At 42.9% G+C, this 24,783-nt stretch overlaps 1 protein-coding gene across 6 annotated transcripts in view; it reads right to left on the reverse strand.

Annotated features, from left to right (window-relative positions):
* The window catches only part of DLGAP4 (DLG associated protein 4), a 93,329-nt gene that overhangs the window by 11,042 nt on the left and 57,504 nt on the right, over positions 1-24,783 (reverse strand). For 5 of the 6 annotated variants that reach the window (XM_060120413.1, XM_060120412.1, XM_060120411.1 and 2 more), the window contains 2 exons: positions 24,331-24,419; positions 23,398-23,810 (listed from right to left, as the gene is read on the reverse strand). In XM_060120413.1, coding sequence (XP_059976396.1) covers positions 23,398-23,810; positions 24,331-24,419 — 502 coding nt within the window. Of the gene's footprint in view, positions 1-23,397; positions 23,811-24,330; positions 24,420-24,673; positions 24,754-24,783 lie in introns of all 6 variants that reach the window. The other variant, XM_060120414.1, reaches the window with a different exon arrangement.

Genomic DNA, 24,783 nt, shown 5'->3' on the forward strand with positions numbered 1-24,783 from the left:
TTACAAAGCTACAGTAATTACGACAGTGTGGTACTGGCATAAGTATACACATGTACATCAATACAATGGAATAGAACTGCATCCAGAAATAAACCCTTAAATAAATCAGTTGACCATAAATAAACCCTTACATTTATGGTCAACTGATTTTTTTTTTTTTTTTTTGCGGTACGCGGGCCTCTCACTGTTGTGGCCTCTCCCGATGTGGAGCACAGGCTCCGGACACGCAGGCTCAGTGGCTATGGCTCAGGGGCCCAGTTGCTCTGCGGCATGTGGGATCTTCCCAGACCAGGGCACGAACCCGTGTCCCCTGCATCGGCAGGCAGACTCTCAACCACTGCGCCACCAGGGAAGCCCTGGTCAACTGATTTTTGACAAGGGTACCAAGACCATTCAATGGGGAAAGAACAGTCTCCCTAACAAATGGTGCTGGGACGACTGGATATCCAAATGTAAAAGAATGAAGGTGGACCAATACCTCACACCATATACAAAAATTAACTCAAAATGGATCACAGACCTAAATGTAACAGCTAAAGCTATAAAACTCTTGAAGGCAAACAGGAGTAAATCTTTACAATACTGGATTAGCAATGGCTTCTTAGAATTGACACCAAATGACAAGCAACAAAAGAAAAAAAAAACAATTGAACTTCACTAAAATTAAACTGCTATGTTTCAAAGAATACATAATAGCCAAGAAGTGGAAACAACTGATGAATGGATAAGCAAAATGCAATATATCCATACAACGGAGTATTATTCAGCAATAAAAAGGAGTGAAGTGCTGAAACATGCTACAACATGGATAAACTTCAAAAACATTATGCAAAGTGAAAGAATCCATACATAAAAGACCACATATTGTATGATTCCATGTATATGAAATGTTCAGAATGGGCAAATCTATAGCGAATAAAGCAGATTAGTGTTTTAGACGGATACAGCATGATGGCTAAATGGGTACAAGGTTTCTTTTTGGGGTGATGAAAATGTTCTAAAATTAGGTAGCAGGGATGGTTGCACAACTCTGTGGATGTGCTAAAAACCACTTTAGCTGTTTTGTATACTTTAAAGGGGTGAATTTTATGGTATATAAATTACAGCTCAATACTGTTATAAAAAATTATTCACAACCAAAAACTAGAAACAACTCAAGTGTTCATCAATGGAATGGATAAGCAATGGTATATTCATACAGTGGAATGTGACATATCAATGAAAAGAATGAACTACAGGTACATGCATTAATATGGATGGATCTCAAAAACAAGGCTGAATCAAAAAAGGCAAGCCTCAGAAGAATACATACACTGTGCTTCTATTAATATAAATTTCAAAAACAGGCAAAACTAAACAGCATATTCCTTAGGGTCACACATATATGTGGTACAAGTATAAAAAAAAGCAAGGGTATAATTAACACAAAATTCAGGATAGTGCATTCTGCCATGGCAGAAAGAAGGTGATGTCTCACTGGGTTCAAAGACACTGGTAATATTCCATTTTGTAAACTAGTTGGTGGGTACAGGAGTGTTCTTTTATTATTTTTCTTTACTCTGTTGACTCTTTGCATGTATATTTCACAATGAAAATAAAGGTCAAGAAGAAGAATGAGAGCAAAATAAAGATTTTCAGATAAATAAAAACAGAGTTAATCAGGTTCTCACTAAATAAAGCTGTAAAGGATGAACTCAGCAAAGAAGAAAATGATCCAAGAAGGAAGATCTGAGATAAGAAAGGGTGAGCAAAGAAAATGATAAACATATGATAATTATTATTTATACATGTATTTATTTAGATTTATCTGTAATTATATAATTGAAAATTATATAATAATTTGTGAGGTTTTAAACCATAAGAAAACAATTAGATAAATCATATTTTAAGGTTCTTGTGTTGTTTGGGAGAAAGGTAAAGATGTTGAGTAACTTAAAGTTTTAAGGGTTCAAAGAACAGAAATACAGTGTGCAACTTCTGTGGCAGATATGGCTAGTTGTCCGCAGTGTTTGTTTCTCCTTCTCCCTCAGAAGTAGAACCTTTTATTTTCTTCGTGTCAAATAGCAACTTTTTTCAGATGAAATAAAACACAGAAATTTCTCAGGCATACTGTGAATTTTCCAGGACAAAGTATTGTCAAATGGAAAATATGAGGTATGCTATGCAAAGTATTAGAGTCACAGAACAAGTTACACTAGGATCAGGACTGGAATAAGGACTTCTGCTGTTAGTGTGATGTCATATCTCTATAATGTGCACACTCTGTCTACCAAGCACTGCACAGGCATCTGAAAACAAGTGATCTGTGGGGACCTGTGGTTTTTAACTTGGGCACATGGCAGCCTGAACTCAGGCATTTCCTAGGCTACCCTTGCAACAAGCTGTGAGTAGCTTGGTCAAAGGGGGGAAAGTGGAAGTGGTGTGCAGGGCCGGCTTGCTCTTTTTTTTTTTTTTTTTTTTTTTTCTTTTTGCGGTATGCGGGCCTCTCACTGTTGTGGCCTCTCCCGTTGCGGAGCACAGGCTCCGGATGCGCAGGCCCAGCGGCCATGGCTCACGGGCCCAGCCGCTCCGCGGCATATGGGATCCTCCCAGACCGGGGCACGAACCCGTATCCCCTGCATCGGCAGGCGGACTCTCAACCACTGCGCCACCAGGGAGGCCCCCGGCTTGCTCTTTTTTGCAACTGGTTCCTTTGCTGCTGGAATGCACTTGGGGTTCTGGAATCCAGCAGCCACTTGGAAAAATGAAAAGATCTTGTGAATGGAAGCCAATTATGACATCAAACCTCAAGAAGAAAGAAGCCTGGGGCTCCAGCATTACTATTTCAGACATTCTTGAATGTGAGAGAAATAAATAGTCTTATTCAAACCACTTTTTTCTTTTTTTTTTAAATGTTATTTATAGGCAAACCTAATCCCAATTAACACAGCCTCAAAATAGCAAAGGGAATGGAGAGAGAGGTGTGTTAATGCAGAAGAAAGCAAGAAAAGAGAGAGGAAAAATAGAAACCTCAAAGAAGTAGAATGGGTCTTCCCTGGTGGCACAGTGGTTAAGAACCCGCCTGCCAATGCAGGGGACACAGGTTCGAGCCCTGGTCTGGGAAGATCCCACATGCCGCGGAGCAACTAAGCTTGTGCACCACGACTACTGAACCTGCACTCTAGAGCCCACAAGCCACGGCTACTGAGCCTGCGTGCCACAACTACTGAAGCCCACGCACCTAAAGCCCGTGCTCCACAAGAGAAGCCACCACAATGAGGAGCCCGCGCACCGCAACGAAGAGTAGCCCCTGCTTGCCGCAACTAGAGGAAGCCCGCGCACAGCAACAAAGACCCAATGCAGCCAAAAAAATAATAATAAATTAAACAAAAAAAGTAGAATGAAGAGCACAAAATAACATGGTAGGAGTAAATCCAGAGAGTGAAATCCCATTATAAATGGATGACATTTTCTACTTCTGAAATAAAAATCAACACACTGAACAAAACATAAAATCCAGGTATATGCTGATTATGAGACATTATGATGCACATGAAAATTGAAAGTAAAAGGATGGAACACTAACCAGATGAACACTAACCAAAGGAAAGCTGGTACAGCAATACTTACAACACATAAAATAAGACTTTGAGGCAAAACACAAACAGACATCCAGAAAAATAGAGAGAGTGGATCACTAAACATTCACCAGGAATATTACATTCTAGACTTGATGCGTCTAAGATATCTTCAAAATAATATAAAGCAAAATGTGACAGAATTTTAAGGAGATATGGACAAATTCACCATTTTACAGAAAGTGCTGTGATACACATTCCCTAAATACAACACAATTACATTGACGACAAAATAAAAACAAGCTAATCTTTTGGATTAACACTCCTCTGGCCAGTTCTCCCTCTATAGCCTCATCCCAGTGGCCTCTGCGCTCTCCTAGATGACTGTCTCCTAGACAACCGTTTCAGACACTCCTCAAACCTCCCAATGCCCCCTCCCACTTTCTCACTCTGCGGTGATAACTCTGCTCTCCCGCTAGAGTTCTCCCCAAACACCTTCCTCCTATCACTATGGAGGAACTATGTATTCTCTACTTGGGCATTAATTCGGTTCCTTCTTACCTACCTAAGAATATCACTCAACAGTTATCCCCTTTCTCTACTGCATGATGAGTTTCCCCTTCCCTACAAGTTCATTCTCAACAATACAGAAACATGCTTGTATCATTCCATTTAAAAATAAAAAGAACAACAAAAACTCCAGCCCTCCCCCTTTGCCCCGTATATCCCTTCATTTCTGTGCACCCATACAGAAGAATTCATCAATGGAGTTGTCTATACTTGTGGTCTCCCAGTCACTCCTATTTTCTCTTAACCCTTCTCCAATCAGGCTGTCCCTCCCTCTGCTCCCCACCATCTCCAAAGCAGACCAGCTCTTCAAGTCTGTAATGACCTTGCATGTCTAAGTCTGACCTGCTGTGTCCTTCAGAAAAGCATTTGACACAGCTGATTCTCTCTTCTTGAGAATTCTCATCTCATTTTGGACTGCCTATACTTTGATGACTCCCAAATGTGATCTCCAACCTGGACCTCTCCCCAGACTCATATACCAACTGCCTGCTTCACTTCTCCACTCTGATACCTAATAATGTGTATCAAATTAAACATGTCCAAAACTGAACTCCTGACATTTCTCCTAACATCTACACTAGTCTTCCCCATCGCAGTGGCAATGCCATCCTTTCTGTCACTCAGACTCCAAACCATTTTGGACTCCTTTCACTCTTACTCCATATCCAATCCATCAGGAAATCCTGCTCTGCCTTCCAAGTATACCCAGAATCTGACCCCTCCCTTAAATGCTCCATGGCCACCACCATCTCCTCTTTCCCAGATTACGTTACTTCCTCCTAACTCATTTCCCAGCTTCCACTTGTGCCCCTCCCCCCACTCTCTTCTGAACAGAGAAACTAGATTAATCCTGTAAAAAAGAATGTCACATTGCACTCTCCAACACATTCTCTTTTGGGAGTCAAAGCCAAGCCTTTGACACCTCTGAGGCCCCACCACACGGACTCCACCCCCCACCTCTCGCTGCTCACTCCTGCAGCTACACTGGCCACCTTCCCCAGCCCTAGAACACGTCAAGCGCTTGCCCACCACTGGAGTTCTCTGATCTCCAGAGCTCTAAGACTTCTCTCTTCCTTCCTTCAGGTTTCTGCTCCAAGGTCACCTTATCTGGGAGGCCTTCGCTGACCACACTATGTGGGACAGCAACACTGCCCCCAGCCAGGCAGCACTCTTCATCCTACTCTTACTGTGCTTTGTTTTCTCTGTTGCATGTCTAACCATCTTGCATATTATATGTTTAGTTGGTTATTTTCTGTCTCTCCCCATGAGAATGTAAGCTCCATGAGGGCAGGGACCTTGTGTTGTTCTGCTACATCCCCAGAAGCTAGAATAGTGCCTGTATACGGTAGTCACTCAGTAAATACTCACTGAGTGAATGAAGGTCAGGACCAAGGGAGGGATGCTGCTTTCTTCCCACTATCGCACAGCGTCCTGACACTCTTGCAGTTAGATATGCATGAGACACAGTAAGATTAGAAAGAGAAACACAGGGCTTCCCTGGTGGCGCAGTGGTTAAGAATCCACCTGCTAATGCAGGGGACATGGGTTCGAGCCCTGGTTCAGGAAGATCCCACATGCTGTGGAGCAACTAAGCCTGTGTGCCACAACTACTGAGCCTGTGCTCTAGAGCCCGCAAGCCACAACTGTTGAGCCCACGCACCACAACTACTGAAGCCTGCGTGCCTAGAGCCCAAGCTCCACAACGAGAGGCCACCGCAATGAGAAGCCCACGCACCGCAATGAAGAGTAGCCCCCACTTGCTGCAACTAGACAAAGCCTGCGTGCAGCAACAAAGACCCAGTGCAGCCAAAAATAAAATAAATAAAATAAATAAATCTTAAAAAAGACATAAAATTGCCACTAGAGCAAATAATATGATCACTTATGATGCGAATCTAAGAGGACTGAGAGTTGTACAAGGTTGCTGGACGCAAGATCAATGTAGAAGTCTCAACATAACTAATTAGAGTATGCAAATATAAAAATTCATTTTACTACCAAAACAAAAACCAGAAAGTACCAAGGAATAAATCTAATAAAAATACATAAGGCCTTCCTAGATATATTAATCAAACTTGAATAGAAGGATATAAAATGGAGATCTGAATAAATGGAGAGATAAACTTCATTCATAGCTAAGAAGACTCAATATTTCTCAGGTATCAGTTTTTCCCAAAGTAATCTATAAACTCTATTTCTAGTCAGCGACCCAGGAAAATTCTTCTGAGGAACTTGATATACTAATTCTAAAATTGGTATTGGAAAAATGAAGATATAGACTTTTTCTTTCTGAACAAAAAGAATAAGGAAGGGGATTCGCCCTATCAGATGCCAAGGCATGTTAAAAAGCTATGGCAATTAAAAGTTGTATTAACACAGAGATAGACAAAAGGGCAGCAGAACAGAATAGAACTGAGAAACACAACCCTGTGTGTGTAGTAATCTGGCAGTGGTTATGACTGACTGGCATCACTAATCAGTGAGGAAAGCAGAGACTTCAAAACGTCTCTTCAGTGAGCCCTGGTCCGGGAGCATCCCACATGCCCTGGAGCAACTAGGTCTGTGTGCCACAACTACTGATCCTGCGCTCTTGAGCCCGCAAGCTACTACTGAGCCTGCATGCCACAACTACTGAAGCCCACGTGCTGAGAGCCTGTGCTCCACAACAAAGAGAAGCCACCGCAAGGAGAAGCCCGCACACCACAACAAAGAGTAGCCCCTGCTAGCTGTAACTAGAAAAGGCCTGCATGCAGCAATGAAAATGCAATGCAGCTTAAAAAAAAAAAAAAAAAAAGTCACCACTATGTACCCTTTAAAAAAAAAAAACTTAGGAAAGATCTCAAATCAACAACCTAACTTTACAACCTAAGAAATTGAAAAAGAACAAACTATCCCAATGCTAGCAGAAGGAAGGAAATAACAAAGATTAGAACAGAGCTAAATGAAATAGAGACTAGGGAAACAGAGAAAAATCAAAAAAACAAAAGTTGGTTCTTCAAAAAGATCAACAAAACTGACAAAACTTTAACTAGATAGACTAAGAAAAAAAGAAAAGACTCAAATACTAAAATAAAAAATGAAAGTGGGGACATTACTACCAATTCTACAGAAATAAAAAAGATTATAAGGGAGTACTAGAACAACTGTATACCAACAAATTGGATAACCTAGATGAAATGGACAAATTCATAGAAACACAAAGCCTACCAAGACTAAATCATGAAAAGATAGAAAATCTGAATAGTTTTGAATCAGTAATCAAAAATTTCCCAACAAAGAAAAGCTCTGGACCCAGTGGTTTCACTGCTGAATTCTACCAAACATTTAAAGATGACTAACACCACTCCTTCTCAAATTTTTCCAAAAAACTGAAGAGGAGGAAACACTTCCTAACTCATCCTATGAATCCAGCATTACCTTGATACCAAAGCTAGAAAAAAACACTACAAGAAAACTAGAGACCATTATCCCTTATGTACACTGATGCAAAAATCCTCAAAAAAATATTAGCAAACAGGATTCAGCAGTATATTAAAAGGATTATACATATGACCAAGTGGGATTTTTTATAAGGATGGTTCAACATATGAAAGCTGATCAGTGTAATATGCCACATCAACAAAATGAAGGGGAAAAACCACACAAAAATCTCAGTTGATGCAGGAAAAGCATCTGACAAAATTCAACACTCTTTCATGAGAAAAACACTCAACCAGGAACAGAATGAAACTACCTCAACAAAATAAAAGCCATACATGAAAAACCCACAGCGAACATCATACTCCAGGGTGTTTTCTCTAAGATCGAGGATAAGCAAGGATGCCCACATTCATCACTTCACCTCAACATAGGACTGGAAGTTCTAGCCAGAGCAGTTAGTCAAGAAAAAGAAATAAAAGGCATCCAAATTGGAAAGGAAGAAGTAAAATTAGCTCTGTAGATGAGACCATCTTATAGGTAGAAAACCTAAAAGATTCCACCAAAAAACCCCCAAGAGAACTAATAAATGAATTCAGCAAAGTAGGCAGAATACAAAGTCAACACACAAAAATCAGTTGCATTTCTAATACTAACAATAAACAACCTGAAAAGGAAATTACAAAAACGATTCCATTTACAATAGCATCAGAAAGAATAAAATATTTAGGAATTAACTAATTAAGGAGGTGACAGACTTACACAATGAAAACTACAAAACACTGCTGTTTTGTAGTTATTAAGATATGATAAATGGAAACAAGTCCCATGTTCATGAACTGTAAGACTTAATACTGTTAAAAAGTCAATACTGGGCTTCCTGGGTGGCGCAGTGGTTGAGGGTCCGCCTGCCGATGCAGGGGACATGGGTTTGTGCCCTGGTCTGGGAAGATCCCACATGCCGTGGAGGGGCTGGGCCTGTGAGCCATGGCCACTGAGCCTGCGCTTCTGGACCCTGTGCTCTGTGACGGGAGAGGCCACAGCAGTGAGAGGCCCGCGTACCGAAAAAAAAAAAAAAAAAAAAAAAAAAAAGTCAATACTACCCAAAGCAATATTCAGATTCAATACAGTTCCTATCAAAATTCCAATAATGTTTTTTGCAGAAATAGAAAAATCCATCTCAAAATTCATATGGAATCTCAGGGCATCCCAAACATTAAAAACAATCTTAAAAAAGAATAAAACAAGAGGATTCACACATCCTCATTTCAGAACTTACTACAAAGCCACAATAATCAAATCAGCGTGGTACTGGCCTTGGCCTAAAGACAGACATATAGATCAATGGAATAAAATAGCCGCCCTGAAGTAAACCTTTGCAAACATGATCAAATGATTTTTGACAAGGGTACCAAGCCCATTCAATGGGGAAAGAACAATATTTTCAACAAATGGTGTGGAGAAAACTGGATATCCACATGCAAAAAAGTGAAGTTAGATTGTTATGTGATATCATAACTCAAAGTGGATCAAGAACCTAAATTTAAAACCTAAAACAACAAAATTCTTGTAAGAAAATATAGGACAAAAGCTTCAGGACATTGGATTTGGGAACAATTTCTTAGCTCTAACACCAAAGGCACAGGGAAACAATGAAAAAATAGAAAAACTGGACTTCTTGAAAATTTAAAAATTTTGTTCATTAAAAGTCATTATGTACAGAGTAAAAGGGTAACTCACAGAACAGAAGAAAATATTTGCAAGTCATATATCTGGATGAGGGATTAATATTCAGAATATATAGAGAACTCCTAAAACTTAAACAACAACCAAAAAACCCCCAACCTGATTCAAAAATGGGCAAATGACTTCAACACACATTTCTCCAAAAAAAAAAAATCAAATGGCCAACAAACATATGACAAGATGCTCAACGTGAATAATTATTAGAGAAATGCAAATCAAAACTACAATGAGGTATCAACTCACACCGGTCAGAATGGCTATCATCAAAAATTCTACAAACAATAAATGCTGGAGAGGGTGTGGACAAAAGGCAACCCTCCTACACTGTTGGTGGGAATGTAAATTTTTTCCTTAAAAAACTATAAATAGAGTTGCCCTTTGATTCAGCAATCCCACTCCTTGGGCATATATTGGAGAAAACCATAATGCAGATACATGCACCCCAATGTTCATTACAGTGCTATTTACAATAGTCAAGACATGGAAACAACATAAATGTCCATTGACAGAGGAGTGGATAAAGAAGATGTGGTATATATATACAATGGAACATTACTCAGCCATAAAAAAGAATGAAATAATGCCGTTTGCAGCAACATGGATGGACCTAGAGATTGTCACACTGAGTGAAGTAGTCAGACAAAGACAAATATCATATGGTATCACTTATATGTGGAATCTAAAAAAATGGTACAAATGAACTTATTTACGAAATAGAGTCACAGATGTAGAAAACAAACCTATGGTTACCAGGGGGGAAGGGGGGAAGGGATAAATTGGGAGACTGTGATTGACATACACTACTGTATATAAAATAGCTAACTAATAGGACCTACTGTATAGCACAGGGAACTCTACCCAATACTCTGTAATGACCTATATGGGAAAAGAATATTAAAATATTAAAAAAGTGGATATATGTATATGTAAAACTGATTCACGTTGCTGTACACCTGAAACACAACATTGTAAATAAACTATATTCCAATAAAAATTAAAAATAAAACTACGATGAGATACCACCTCAAACGCATTAGGAAGGCCACTATCAAAAAAAAAAAAAAAAAACAGCAAGTGTTGGCAGGGATGTGGAGAAACTGGAATTCTTGTGCACTATTGGCAGGAATGTATAATAGCACAGCTGCTGTGGAAAACAGTATGGTGGTTCCTCAAAAAACTAAAAATAGAATTACCATATGATCCAGCAATTCCACTTCTGGGTACATACCCAAAAGAATTAAAAGCAGGGACCTGAAGAGATATTTGTGGACCATGTTCATTATTCACAGTAGTAGCTGAAATGTGGAAGCAACCCAAATGCCCACTGATGGATGAAGGATAAGCAAAATGTGGTATATACATGCAATGGAATATTATTCAGCCATAAAAAGGAATGAAGTTCTGATATATGGTATTAACATGGAATAACCTTGAGGACATTACGCCAAGTGAAATAAACCAATCACAAAAAGACAAATATGATACTATTTTTATAAGTCGAAATCATAAAGACAAAGTATAATGGTGGTTGTCGGGGGTGGAGGAGAGAATAGGGAGTTATAGTGTAGTGGGTATAGAGTTTCAGTTTTACAAGATGAAAAGAGTTATGGAGATGGATAGTGGTGATAGCTGTACAACAATGTGAATGCACTTAATACCACTGAACTGGACACTTAAAAATGGTTAAGATGATAAATTTTACGACAATAAAAAAATCAAAAGTGCAGAAGATTTAAAGATATGAACTTAAAATTAAAAATAATAGTGATAAAAACATCATTAATTTTGGGAATTCACTGGTGGTCCACTGCAGGGGGCCAGGTTTTGATCCCTGGTCAGGGAACTAAGATCCCGCAAGCTGCGTGGCATGGCCAAAAAAACAAGTAAAAAAAAGTGATAAAGACATCATTAATTTTAGGAATTCCCTGATGGTCCAGTGGTTAGGACTCGGTGCTTTCACTGCAGGGGGCCCAGGTTCAATCAATGGTTGGGGAACTAAGATTCCACAAGCATGCATATACATATATATATAAATATATAAAATAAAACAATATATATATGACATAGTATTAAGTATCCACATATATAAAGAACTACAAATCAATTTTAAAAACACTGACAATGCAATAATAGAAAAATGAACTATCTGGGCAATTCACAGGAGAAAAAGTTGAAAGAGCCAATAAATTAATGAAAATATGCATAGCTTCTCTAATAACAAAGTAAATACAAAATAAATCAACCAGATATACTTTTCCACTTACCAAATACTTAATTTAGAGTCTGACAGGATCAAGCATCAGTGAGGATCAGAGAAATGGAAATTTTCCAACACTGTTGGTGTAAGGATACACTGGTATAACCTCTTTGGAGAGCGATCAGGCAGAACTGATTAAAATACAAAATGTGTTTCCATCCATCCAGCAATTCTGTCCAAGGTAAGTATCCTAGAGAGATTCTCTCACATATGATGCCAAGAAAGACGTGTGCCAAGATGCTGATAAAACCCTGAAAACACCTAAACACCCATCATCAGGAACGTGGGCAAAGAAAATGCAGTACTTCACGTATCTCACTGAACACTTCACAGAATTTAACCAAACTGAAGCAGATCTGTATGTGTCAAACTAGACAGAACTTCACAACATACTGTTCAGCAGTAAAAGCGCTCTTTGTAACTGCTGCCTATTAGATTGAACTGGTTCTGTGTTGTGGCAGACTGTACTTTCCAAAGATGACCCTAGCAGTGTCTCCTGTCTCTCGAGTTCTTCTAGAACCCTGACACTCCCCTATCAAGAGGCGGGGTCTAATTCTCCCCATCCTTGAATCTGGGTGGGCTTGTGACTTCTTGTAGCCAGTAAAATACAGTGGTAGAGATCCCAGGTGACTTCTGAGGCGAGGTCATCAAAGGCAAGGCAGACTTGTTAGCCTGGAGCCCGGAGCCAACAGGTAAGAAGTCTGACTGCCCCGAGGCTGCCTGTGAGGGAGCAAAGTCCCGTGGAGAAGACATACACAGGGGCCCCGGCAAGCAGTCCTGGTCTTTAGGTCACTCTGGTCTAGGCACCAGGCATGTGAGTGAACTACCTTCAGGTAATTCCTTCCCTCGGATATCAGGCCCTGAGTCATCCCAGCTGAGGCCCCAGACATCTTGGAGTAGAGATGAGATGTTCTTGCCATGCTCCTGCTGAATTGCTGACCTACTGTTATAGCCATAACCATAATAAAATGCTGGTTGTTTTACGTCACTAAGTTTGAGATCACTTTTTATGCAACAAAGGTAACTGAACACTTAGTGATAGGCAGTGAGGGGCCTGCTTTATTACAAATAATACAGCAAAGACATCCTTGTATACGCCTCTACACACAAACTAGTTCTTTAGGGGAGGTCCTAAAAAGGAGACCTGCACTCAGAACTGCCCACTGGTGAAAGTGGAGAAGGCTACAATGCCTGCTTCTAGTAATACTATATCAACATTAACGACGACAACTGTAATAAATGCTACCACCTCTTGGGTTCTTGCCAAGGGCTTTGTGTTTCTAATCTTACATTAATACACAGTCCTGTGGGGTTGGTATTGGTCCACCCAATTCACAGGTGAGGAAGTGGAGGCCTGGAGAACTGAGGTGACTCACCCAAGGTCTCTTAGTTTCCTTCCTCGCCAGAGCTGGGGAAATGGGATGGCAGGCCCCTTCCCTCAGGCTGCTAGCTCTATGTCTACCCTTGTTCACCTCTCATCTCCCAGCAGTGAGGCTAGAGGTGTGGCCTTTTCAGCTCCTGGCCTGGGCTGCGTCTATCCACAAGTTAGGATGATGGTGACAGCAGGTGCAGCAGGCACGGCTGCTGCCATTCACCACCAAGCACTCCGCATACACAGGGTCTCATCTTACCCCCACCGTAGGCTGAGGGTGGGGTCATTATTGCCACTGAACAATGGGGGGAAGCAGGCTCAGATGTGCCCAAGGTCACACAGCTGTACCTCCATTTGTTTGTTTCTTCTTCAAGGCACGATTCTAATAGCTCCAACCTCACTGGATAGCCGGGAGTAAACAAGACATGAATGCCGAGTGCTGGCTCATGGTAGGCCGCCCAGCGTTCAAGGCTCTCTGATTCTCCACTCCCTCTGGAACGATCCTGACCACCCCCCTGGCCACAGGAGTTCCCACAGACTACGTTGAAGTGTTCATTTCATCCGCATCTCCTTCAACAGCAAGAAAGACAGCTGCACAACTTGACCTCTGTAATCTTGCTTTCCCAAGAGCCCCTCCTTATCCAGCCAAGCACGCCCTGCCTCTGCCTCCCTCTTTCAAGTTAATGACCTCTCCATCCACCTGTGGCCCAAACCAGGGAAGCTGGAGGACCCTGTGCCCCTTTAGCCTGTCCATTTAGAACATTCAGAAAATTTCTTGTTTATCCATTCCTTCCTCTTCCACCCCACCGCCCTGGTCTCCCTGTTTCCAAAGCTTTTTCCACACAGCAATCAAGGGTGATCTTTCTAAAAAGAAAATCTGACCACCTCACTGTTGCTTCAGATCCCCTAGCTGCTCTCCCCTGCCTGGAGGGTAAGGCCCGATACTTTGATCTGATATTTGAGGCCCTTCTCAGTCAGCTTCCTCCTCTTGTGACCCACCATCCCCCTCTTCACACCCCTTTCTTTTCAGTTGTAATCCCTGGACCTGCCCTGCCCTTCCTGCTTCTGTGCCTTTGCACGTGCTACTCCCTCCATCTGGAATCCCTGTCCTCTCCCCCTGCCTGTAAATATCCTCCAAGCTTCTGCACGATATGAAGGTATCATGGTCTCCTTGAGGCACCTCCTTGGTGAAGCTCTTCCACATATGCAAGAACAGTGACATTAGAACTTGTGGCCATAAGTCAGACAGGGCCTTGAGTGGACGTACACAATTTGATCAGAAAGCATGGTGGTGTCAATGAAGAATTGTGGTCCTAAGAGGTAGGAAATGTCATTATTCACAAATGACAAAAGATGGAAGCAACCCAAGCATCCACGGACACATGAATGGATAAGCAAAATGTGGTCTCTCCATACAATAGAATATTACTCAGCCTTAAAAAGGAACGGAATTCTGATACAAGCTGTAACATGAATGAATCTTGAGGATATTATGCTAAGTGAAACAAGCCAGTCACAGAAGGACAAAGACCGTATGATTCCACTTATATGAGGGACCCAGAGTAGTCAAATTCAGAGACAGAAAGTAGAATGGTGGTTGCCAGGGGCTGGGAGAGGGAGAATGGGGAGTTAGCATTTAATAGGTACAGAGTGTCAGTTTGGGAAGATGAAAAGTTCTGGAGATGGATGGTGGTATAACACAAAATCCACTCAAGAGACGCAGCCACCTGCATGGGCGTTACTGATTCACCTGAGCAGTCAGAGAATATTTATCTTGAATCTAAGGGACAGAGCAACGTGACTACATCTATCTTTAAGTTATAGTCACTGATGTAGGGCTGTGGAAAGGGCTCCATCCAGAGGTTGGGTTCAACAGCAGGGGCTGAGGGCTGCTTATTAAGAAATGTCATCATTTGAAAGAGCACCCCTCCCCCCATAATATTACAGGAAGGTAACACCAATACTGTTTGGCGTGACATATGCTTAGCAGGTAAGCATCTTCTCAATCCAGAAAGAATTAGAATTAAGTGTAGTACAGAAAAGTTTAACCTGCTGCACCAACACTGAATCACTAAGGTATCCACACACGCCCACCCAGGCTTATTCTCCTCATCTGTGCCGTCCAATACAACGGCCCCCGGCCATTTGCAGCAAGCGAGCACCGGCAATGTTGTTTGTCTGGATTGAGATGTACGATAAAGTAAAATATACACTGGATTTTAAGTACTTAGCATGAAAAGGAATGTAACACCTCAATAATTCTGTATGTTGAAACGCTACTATTTTGGACATACTGTGTAAGATAACTTACAAAAATTAATTTCACCTATTTCTTTTTGCTTTTTAAATGCAGCTCCTAGAACATTTAAAGCACATGGCTCGCATTATATTTTTACCAAATAGCGCTGCTCTAGATGCTCTGACCCTAGGCCACCAGGCAGGGTCAATGGCAGACTGCATAGAGTGAATGATAGCCTGCGAGCTCCCTCCCTGTACCCTGCACCTGGAATGCCAGCAACCAGACACATGCCCCCAAAGAAAATAGAGGATTCTTTTCTGAAGAAGATTCTGAAGGATTCTAGAGAAAAGATACTGACATTTCAAGATCTTCTAAGGCAAAGGCCAGTTTGTCACCCAATCACCCTAAAGCAGGACAGCCTTAAACTTAGATGGGCAACAAACCACTTCAGTTCAATGTCAGCAGAACCTGTCACATTGTCACCAATAGAAATCAAAGATAATTTCATATCACATTACAGTGGTCAGTTATCTTGAAATAATGTTTACTGTCATCATTACTTTAAAATTATAGTAATTTTAGACTGACTGCTAGACTGTATTACTTAATGCCTTAACAAAGAAGTATATATAGTATTACCATATCACAAATTTATTCACTATTTTAGAAACTGTATATTAATGTAATTGGTTCCCTTTGTTATCTTGATATAATTTTTTTTAATTAATTAATTAATTGATTTTTGGCTGCATTGGGTCTTCATTGCGGTGCGCGGGCTTCTCATTGTGGTGACTTCTCTTGTTGAGGAGCATAGGGCTCTAGGCGGGCGGGCTTCAGCAGTTGTGGCACATAGGTTCTAGAGCTCAGGCTCAGTAGTGTGGTACATGGGCTTAGTTGCTCCGTGGCATGTGGGATCCTCCCGGCCCAGGGCTCGAACCCGTGTCCCCTGCATTGGCAGGCGGATTCTTAACCACTGCGCCACCAGGGAATCCCCGACATAATTTTTTTTAATTAATTATTTTTATTTTTGGCTGTGTTGGGTCTTTGTTGCTGCACGCGGGCTTTTCTCTAGTTGTGGCGAGTGGGGGCTACTCTTCGTTATGATGCGTGGGCTTCTCGTTGGGTGGCTTCTCTTGTTGCAGAGCACAGGCTCTAGGCGTGTGGGCTTCAGTAGTTGTGGTGCGTGGGCTCAGGAGTTGTGGCTTGTGGGCTCTAGAGCACAGGCTCAGTAGTTGTGGCTCACGGGCTTAGTTGCTCCGCGGCATGTGGGATCTGCCCGGACCAGGGCTCGAACCTGTGTCCCCTGCATTGGCAGGCAGATTCTTAACCACTGCGCCACCAGAGAAGCCCTGGGTATAATTTTTACTGTATGTTATTTAAAACCAGTATTCTGAAAAGGTGTCTACAGAAGCCTACCTTTCAACGGGCCCTGCCCACAGAGCTGCCAGTTAGTCTCTCATTGCTTCAACTGTTTTTTTGTCCTAATTTTAATTTTTATTAAATTAATATATACTCATAGTTTTAAAATAAATGGAAGCACAGCAATAAATGGAAAATAGATAAATTGGACTTTATCGAAATTAAAGACTTGCACATCAAAGGACACTATGAAGAAAGTAAAAAGACAACCTACAGAATGGGAGAAAATATTTACAAATCATATATCCGACAAGGGCCTATTATCAAGAATATGTAAAGAACTCCTAAACTCGGGCCTCCCTGGTGGCGCAAGTGGTTGGGAGTCCGCCTGCCGATGCAGGGGATACGGGTTCGTGCCCCGGTCTGGGAGGATCCCATATGCCGCGGAGCGGCTGGGCCCGTGAGCCATGGCCGCTGAGCCTGCGCGTCCGGAGCCTGTGCTCCGCAACGGGGGAGGCCACAACAGTGAGAGGCCCGCATACCGCAAAAAAAAAAAAAAAAAAAAAAAAAAGAACTCCTAAACTCCACAACAAAAAGACAAACAACTCAATTAAATAGACTGAATAGATATTTCTCCGAAGATATACAAATGACCAATAAGAACATGAAAAGAGGCTCAGCATCAGTCATTAGGGAAATGCAAATCAAAATGACAATGGGGACTTCCCTGGTGGTCCAGTGGTTAAGAATCCACCTTCCAATGCAGGGGATGTGGGTTCAATCCCTGGTCGGGGAACTAAGATCCCACATGCTGAAGGGCAACTAATCCCGTGCCACAACTACTGAGCTCCAGCACCTCAACTAGAGCCCACAAGCCGCAAACTACAGAGCCCACACATCACAACTAGAGAAGAAAAAACCCGCAAGAAACAACTAGAGAGAAGCCCGCACACTGCAATGAACAACCCGTGTGCTGCAATGAAAGATCCCGCATGCCACAACTAAGACCCGACGCAGCCGTAAAAAAAAAATAATTTAAAAATAAATAAAATATTTTTTAAAAATGACAATGAGACACCATTTTATACCTACTAGGATGGCTATAATTTTTTTTAAAAGACAGAAAATAACAAGTGTTAGCAAAGATATACAGAAATGGGAACCCTTATGCATTGCCGGTGGGAATGTAAAATGGTGCATCTGCTGTGGAAAACATTGGCAATTCCTCAAAAAGCTAGACATAGAATTAATTACCACGTGACCCAGCAATTCCATTCTTAGGTTTAAACCCAAAATAACTGAAAATAGGACTGAAACAGATTCTCATATCGTGTTCACTGTAGCATTATTCACAGTAGCTGAAAGGTGGAAATAACCCAAGTGTCCATCAACAGATGAATGGACCAAACAAATGTGGTATTTACATACAATGGAATATTATTCAGCTATGAAAAGGAATAAAGTTCTGATATGCTACAACATGGATGTACCTTGAAAACATGCCAGACACAAAAGGACAAACACTGTATCTTCCCACTTACATGAAAGATCTAGAATAGGGAAATTCATAGAGACAGAAAGTAGATTAGAAGTTACCAGGGACTGGGTGGAGAAGGGAATGGGGAATTATTGCTTAATGGGTACAGAATCTCAATTTGGGGTGATAAAAAAAGTTTTGGAAATAGATGTTGGTAATATACAACATCGTGAATATAAGTAATGCCACTGAATTATGCACTTAAAAGTGATTAGAATGGCAAATTTTATGTTATATATATTTTACCACAATAAAAAAATGGAAAAAAGTTAAACATAGAATTACCACATGATCCAGCAATTCCACTCCTACGTATATACTCAAAAGACTTGAACAGAGGTATTCAAACAAAATCTTGTACATTATGAGTTTTATTCTGCTATTAAAGGTTTTTTTTTAATAATGCTATTCTTTTTCTCCTTATAAATTTTATTTATTTATTTGTTTATTTATTTATTTTTGGCTGCATTGGGTCTTCGTTGCTCTGCGCAGGCTTCCTCTAGTTGAGGTGAGCGGGGGCTGCTCTTCGTTGAGGTGCGCGGACTTCTCATTGTGGTGGCTTCTCTTGTTGCGGAACACAGACTCTAGGCGTGTGGGCTTCAGTAGTTGTGGCTCACAGGCTGTAGAGCGCAGGCTCAGTAGTTGTGGCGCACGGGCTTAGTTGCTCCACAGCATGTGGGATCTTCCCGGACCAGGGCTCGAACCCGTGTCCCCTGCATTAGCAGGCAGGTTCTTAACCACTGCGCCACCAGGGAAGTCCCAAAAAGTTTTTATCATGATAGCTAAATAATTATTTCTTCATCTTTGATGTTATTACCATATGTTATCAACATACCAGTATATTACCATGACTTTTGCTATTTTTATATTATATAGTTTGCTTTTGCTAACTCTAAAATTAAGTTTTATTTTATTATATTTAATTTTTTTCAAAAGAACATAACATGCAATTTATAAATTTATTTTATTTATTTATTTTTGGCTGCTTTGGGTCTTCGCTGCTGCACGTGGGCTTTCTCTAGTTGCGGTGATGGGGGTTACTCTTCGTTGTGGTGCATGGGCTTCTCATTGCAGTGGCTTCTCTTGTTGCAGAGCACGGGCTGTAGTAGTTGTGGCATGTGGGCTCAGTAGTTGTGGCACACGGGCTTAGCTGCTCCACAGCATGTGGGATTTTCCCAGACTAGGGCTCGAACCCGTGTCCCCTGCATTGGCAGGCGGATTCTTAACCACTGCACCACCAGGTAAGTCCTTTATTTAATTTTAATTTTAATTTTTTGGCTGCGCCGCACAGCTTGCGGGATCTTAGCTCCCCAACCAGGGATTGAACCTGGGCCACAGCAGCGAAAGCGCCAAGTCCTAACCACTGGACTGCCAGGGAATTCCAAAGTTTTATTTTAAATTAAATCATAAAATTAAAAAACAGAAAGTGGAACGACTAGGCTTACAACAAAACCAGAAATCTTCTACTCCATCCCTTCCTACCCCTGAGTTAGTTCCTCACTTTTAATATGAATAAATAACTAAAGATCACTGGACATTCCAGGAAAGACTCCAACCCAAAAAGACACATCGAAAAACGGAGCTTAAAGGAAATAGAGACAACACAGAGACACATGAAAACTTAAATATATATGTAAATCTTAGAAAGGTAGGAGAGGATACTCTATCCATAAAACAAGGACAAAATATTATGAAAAAAGGAACAGAGTAAGACAGAGCTCTTATACGAATAGCTGTAGTAAACATTTGACGTACAGTGTTTAGAGATAAAGTCAAGAAAACCTCCCAAACTCAACAGATTTCTCCAAAAAAAAAAAGATACACAAATAGCACTTGCAAAGATGCTATACTTTATTAGCCACCATGGAAACTCAAATCAAAACCACAGTGAGGGGCTTCCCTGGTGGCTCAGTGGTTGAGAGTCCGCCTGCCGATGCAGGGGAGGCGGGTTTGTGCCCCAGTCCGGGAGGACCCCACATGCCGCGGAGCCCCTGGGCCCGTGAGCCACGGCCGCTGAGCCTGCGCGTCTGGAGCCTGTGCTCCGCAACGGGAGAAGCAACAACGGTGAGGCCCGCGTACCGCAACAAACAAACAAACAAACAAACAAAACCACAGTGAGGTACTACTATACCCACCATGATGGCTATAATCAAAAAGAGCAATAATTACAAGTGTTGGTGAGGATGTGGAGAAATCAGAACCCTCGTGTGCTGCTGGTGGGAATGTTAAATGGTGCAGCCACTGTGAAAGAGTTTAGCAGGTTCCTCAAAAAGTTAAAAACACAGAATTATCACATGACCCAGCAATTCCACTCCTACTTATATACCCAAAGGAAATGAACATAGATCCACACAAAAACTTGTACACAAATGTGCACAGCAGCATTATTCATACTAGCCCCAAAGTGGAAACAATTCAAATGTCCATCAACAGATAAATGTATAAATAAAATGTAGTATTATCCATAAAATGGAATATTACTCCACCATAAGGAATGAAGAACTGATACATGCTACAACATGGATGAACCTTAAAAACATGCAGCAAAAGAAGCCAGACACAAAAGACCTGTCATACAATCACACTGTATGACTCCATTTACATAAATGTCCAGAATAGGCAAATCCACGGAGACAGAATTAGTGGTTGCTAAGAGCTAGTGGGGAGGAGGGGATGAGGAGTGACTGCTTATGGTCATGGGGTTTCTTTTTGGAGTGATGAAAATGTTCTGAATTTAGATAACAGTGATGGTTGCACAACATTATGAGTGTATGAACTGCCACGGAACTGTACACTTTAAAAGGGTAAATTTTATGGCATGTGAATTATATCTCAATAAAGTTGTTATAGCGTGGAAAAAAAAGAAAAGAAAAAAAAAAAAAAAAAAAAGAAAGAAAGCCTTCCAGAAAGAGAGACAACAAAAAGATAAGAGAAAGAAAAGATCAGAGACAGGATCAACTCAGCAGATCCAACATGTGAGTGACAGGAATTTCAGAGAGAGAAAACAGAACAAGTGGCAGTGAGGAAATTATTTTTAAAAATTAATGCAAGACTATTTCTGCAAGAAACAAAAGACCTGAGTCTCCACATAAAAGTGGCCGATGAACTACTGGCACAAAGACCCATTCCAGGGCATATCACTGAGAAATTTCGTAAGAGAGGTAAAGTGAAGATCCTAACAGATCCTAACAGCTTCCAGAGATAAAATAATACAAAGGACTGAGACCTAGAATGGCCTCAAACTTTTCAGCACAAGTAATGGAAGCTAAACATAATACGGCCTCTTTAAGATTCTGAGGGAAAGTTACTTTCAACTTTATTTTAATATTTATATATAAATTATATCTATATTTATATACAAAAATAATTTGTATTTACTATTTTCAACTTTACACCCAGCCAAACTATATGAGGTCTGAATAAAGACATACAGTTTCCAAAAATTTATCTCCAACTGAAGGTGTGCTCCCGTAAAGTGAGGGGCTAAAACCAGGAAAGCGCAGGGCTTCCCTGGTGGCGCCGTGGTTGAGAGTCCGCCTGCCAATGCCGGGGACACGGGTTCGTGCCCCGGTCCGGGAAGATCCCACATGCCGTGGAGCGGCTGGGCCCTTGAGCCATGGCCGCTGAGCCTGCGCGTCCAGAGCCTGTGCTCCGCAACGGGAGAGGCCACAACAGTGAGAGGCCCGCGTACCGCAAAAAAAAAAAAACAAAAACAAAACAAAACAGGAAAGCGGAAGACCATGTTGTCCAAAAAAGCAGGGTGTCCATCACAGTAAAGTAGCCAAGGGCAGTCCCAGGTGACGAAAAGGGAAGTCTCTGGACAGCAGCCTGGCAGCAGGCCCAGAAAGCAAGCTGGCCCGATCAGGGCAGAGGACAGAGGGCACCAGGAAAAATAGGAGATCATGACATTATCTGATACGTTTGCACACCTGGAAAATAATATTGATGAGGGGCTGGCCGATCTGGTGGAGCATGTGAAAAAAATTACAAATAAGGGCTTAGAAAATAAAGTGTATAAAAAAAAATGAGGCAACCATTCATTCTAGGAAAAACAAAATGTATAAGAAAATGAAATCATTAATATACTACAAGGCTCTGCAGTGAACATCATTTACATACTCATAGCAAACAGAAATGTTGGTTGTTTTTTAACCCCAAACTGATGTAATATACGGAGGGTGGGGCACAGGAAGTGGAGGTGACAGAGCTAAATACTGAGCTATTATAGTAGAGATCAATACATAGTGGTGATTAATTTGAGAGGAAATAAAAGGTAATCCCATTTAAAAATGAAAAAGAAACATGAAGGTAAATACCAGAATACACAGTTGATGAGAGCTGCCAGTGGGGAAGGCTGAGGAAGGGCAGAGGGCCGGGTGGTTTCTGTTAGAAGCCATTTAGTGCTCTCTCTGATCCTTGCCTCTGTTCTGATTTTGTAAATACTAGTATTGTAAAAGGTTATTAGGTATATACCTCACAACAGTGCCCTGCACACCAGTGGGTGTGACATCAAAGCTGGGGACTGGCCTAGAGAGAGTGAAAACAGGGCCTCTGAGTCATCAAGGGGTGGCTTCCTCAGGCCCTGCCCCACCAGGGGTCGGTGGGATGCTGGCTCCATCCCTTCTGGATACTCCGGAGACCTGTCCTTCCTGCACGGTCTGTGAAGGGGAGCCATCTAGGGGCCGGAGCTTCCCAGGGGCCTGCCTCCAAACCACCCCTCCCCTGTATCAAACACCTGTGAATCTAGGCTCCCTACATATTTCTAGCTCTTTCTAGAACTATTCTCTAATTTCTTGGGGGAATTTTTGGAAACAGGAAGCCTAAGTGGGAAAGTAGATGACTTCTAACCCATTCATAGTTCTTCACACCCTGCTGAGGTTCACAGTTAAGATCCCTGGTGCTTGGCACACAGTAGATGCTCAATAAGGAGCCGCCAAAGGCATAATTATGGTGCCAACTTTCCATGTCTGGCACTTCGTCGGGCCCTGAACATGCACCGCCGCATCAGAGGGTCGGATTATCTCCACGTTACAGGTAAGGAAACTGAGGCTCGAGGAACCTGCCCAAGGTCACTTCACTAGTAAGGGAAGAGCTGGGATTCAAACCCGGGGGCTGCTGACCCCACAGCCAGTGCTACTAGCAGCTGCTGCCGTAAATCCTTTCTGGAAAAAGGTTTGATTTGGTCGGTGCATGGATGGAAGAAAGGAAAGAATGAGAGTAAGGGGTGGAATCACAACCGACCCAGGAAGAGAACCTAAGAACCCCCCACCCCCACCTCGGAGGCTGGGGCTGGCACCCGCACCCCTCCCGCCCCGCCCCCGGGGCCGGCCTCACAGCGCCCACCTTCTTCAGAGAGGCTGTTCTCTTTGGTCTCCTTGTCCATCTGGCAGCACCAGCCTTCCAGCCGCTCCGTTTCTGCCTGAAGCAGCTTCAAGAACCAGTAGCCGTCCCGGCGGCAGGCCCCTGGCTGTGCTGGCTCGGCAGGGGAGCTGGAGGACGTCTCCAGCCAGGGGTCGGGCGGGGGCAGCGAGGATGCCTCTAAGGCAGGGTCGCTGTCGTCTCCATAGGAGAGGTTGCGCTTGATCTGGGCAATCCTGGGGGTCTGCCGGGGGCCGGCATCGATGCTGATGGAGTCGGGGTGTGGGGTGCAGTCCGGGAGGCTCCTCTCAGATGACTTACAGCTCGAGTCGTTGGCATCCTGGGTATCCGAGTCGGTGTCCCGTCGGGAGGACATGCTGTGAGAGGGGGCGCTGCTTCTATGGGTGCGGGGTGGAGTGGGGTGGGGACAGTAAGGGGTGAGTCACCCAGAGGGCCAGAGACCAGAGGCCACCCCGACCCGGACACACGGGAGACAGAGAAACGGATGCATCATCTGCTCACCATGCGCCTGAAGCGGGTCCCACAGCCCCCGTCTCATTCTCTGCTCAGCCCCCGCCCCGCCCACACGCACACGCACACACAGACAAGGTCATAAGGTTGCCTGTTTACTGCACTGGGGCCAGGACGCCCACCAACGTCGGGGTGCCAGGCCATGTCTCCACCCGGCCTCGGCCCCCGCGGCTGATTAATCTCAGAGAGCAAGCGCTCGTTGAGCACGCCCGCCCGCCCAGCCTCCCACACCTGGGCCAGTGCCCGCACCCCAAACCCAGCTCGGTTACTAGAAATCCAGCAAGGAGAAGTGGGTTAGGGAGAGCAGGAGGAGAAGGCGCAGGAGAGGGGAGAGCAGAGGGAGGGAGAGGAGAGGGGAGAGGCAGCCAACACCTCGGTGCCACTTACCGCCAGTCGTCCTCTACCTGAACCCCGATGGACTGGAATTTGGTAGCGGGACTGGGCTCCTCTTTGGGCACTGGCTGAATGCAGTCAACCTTATTGAAGGACAACGACAGCAACGGCACGGAGACAAAGACAAAAATAAAGAACAAACACCACACTTGCTGCTGAAATTCACATTAGTGGGACGACGCAAACGGACGTGTGGACAGACAGACACGAGGCATGCGGACACTGCACGTGGGCCCGAGGCCGGACCAGGTTAAGCCGGGCACTGCTCATTCGCGCGGAGGCGGGCGGGCAGGTGGGTGGGAGGTGGGATGGGGTGGAGATGACTGGCTTTCCCTACTCTGAGGAGGGTGCCATCACATCGATCGCTTTGGGTCCGTTGTCCTCCGAGAGGTGGGAATCGTTCCTTCTAGTCCTCTCCTTCACACGCATCAGAGAGAAGAAAAAAAA

This window comes from Mesoplodon densirostris, chromosome 16 (genome assembly GCF_025265405.1).
Source record: "Mesoplodon densirostris isolate mMesDen1 chromosome 16, mMesDen1 primary haplotype, whole genome shotgun sequence".
Taxonomy (NCBI): Eukaryota; Metazoa; Chordata; class Mammalia; order Artiodactyla; family Ziphiidae; genus Mesoplodon; species Mesoplodon densirostris.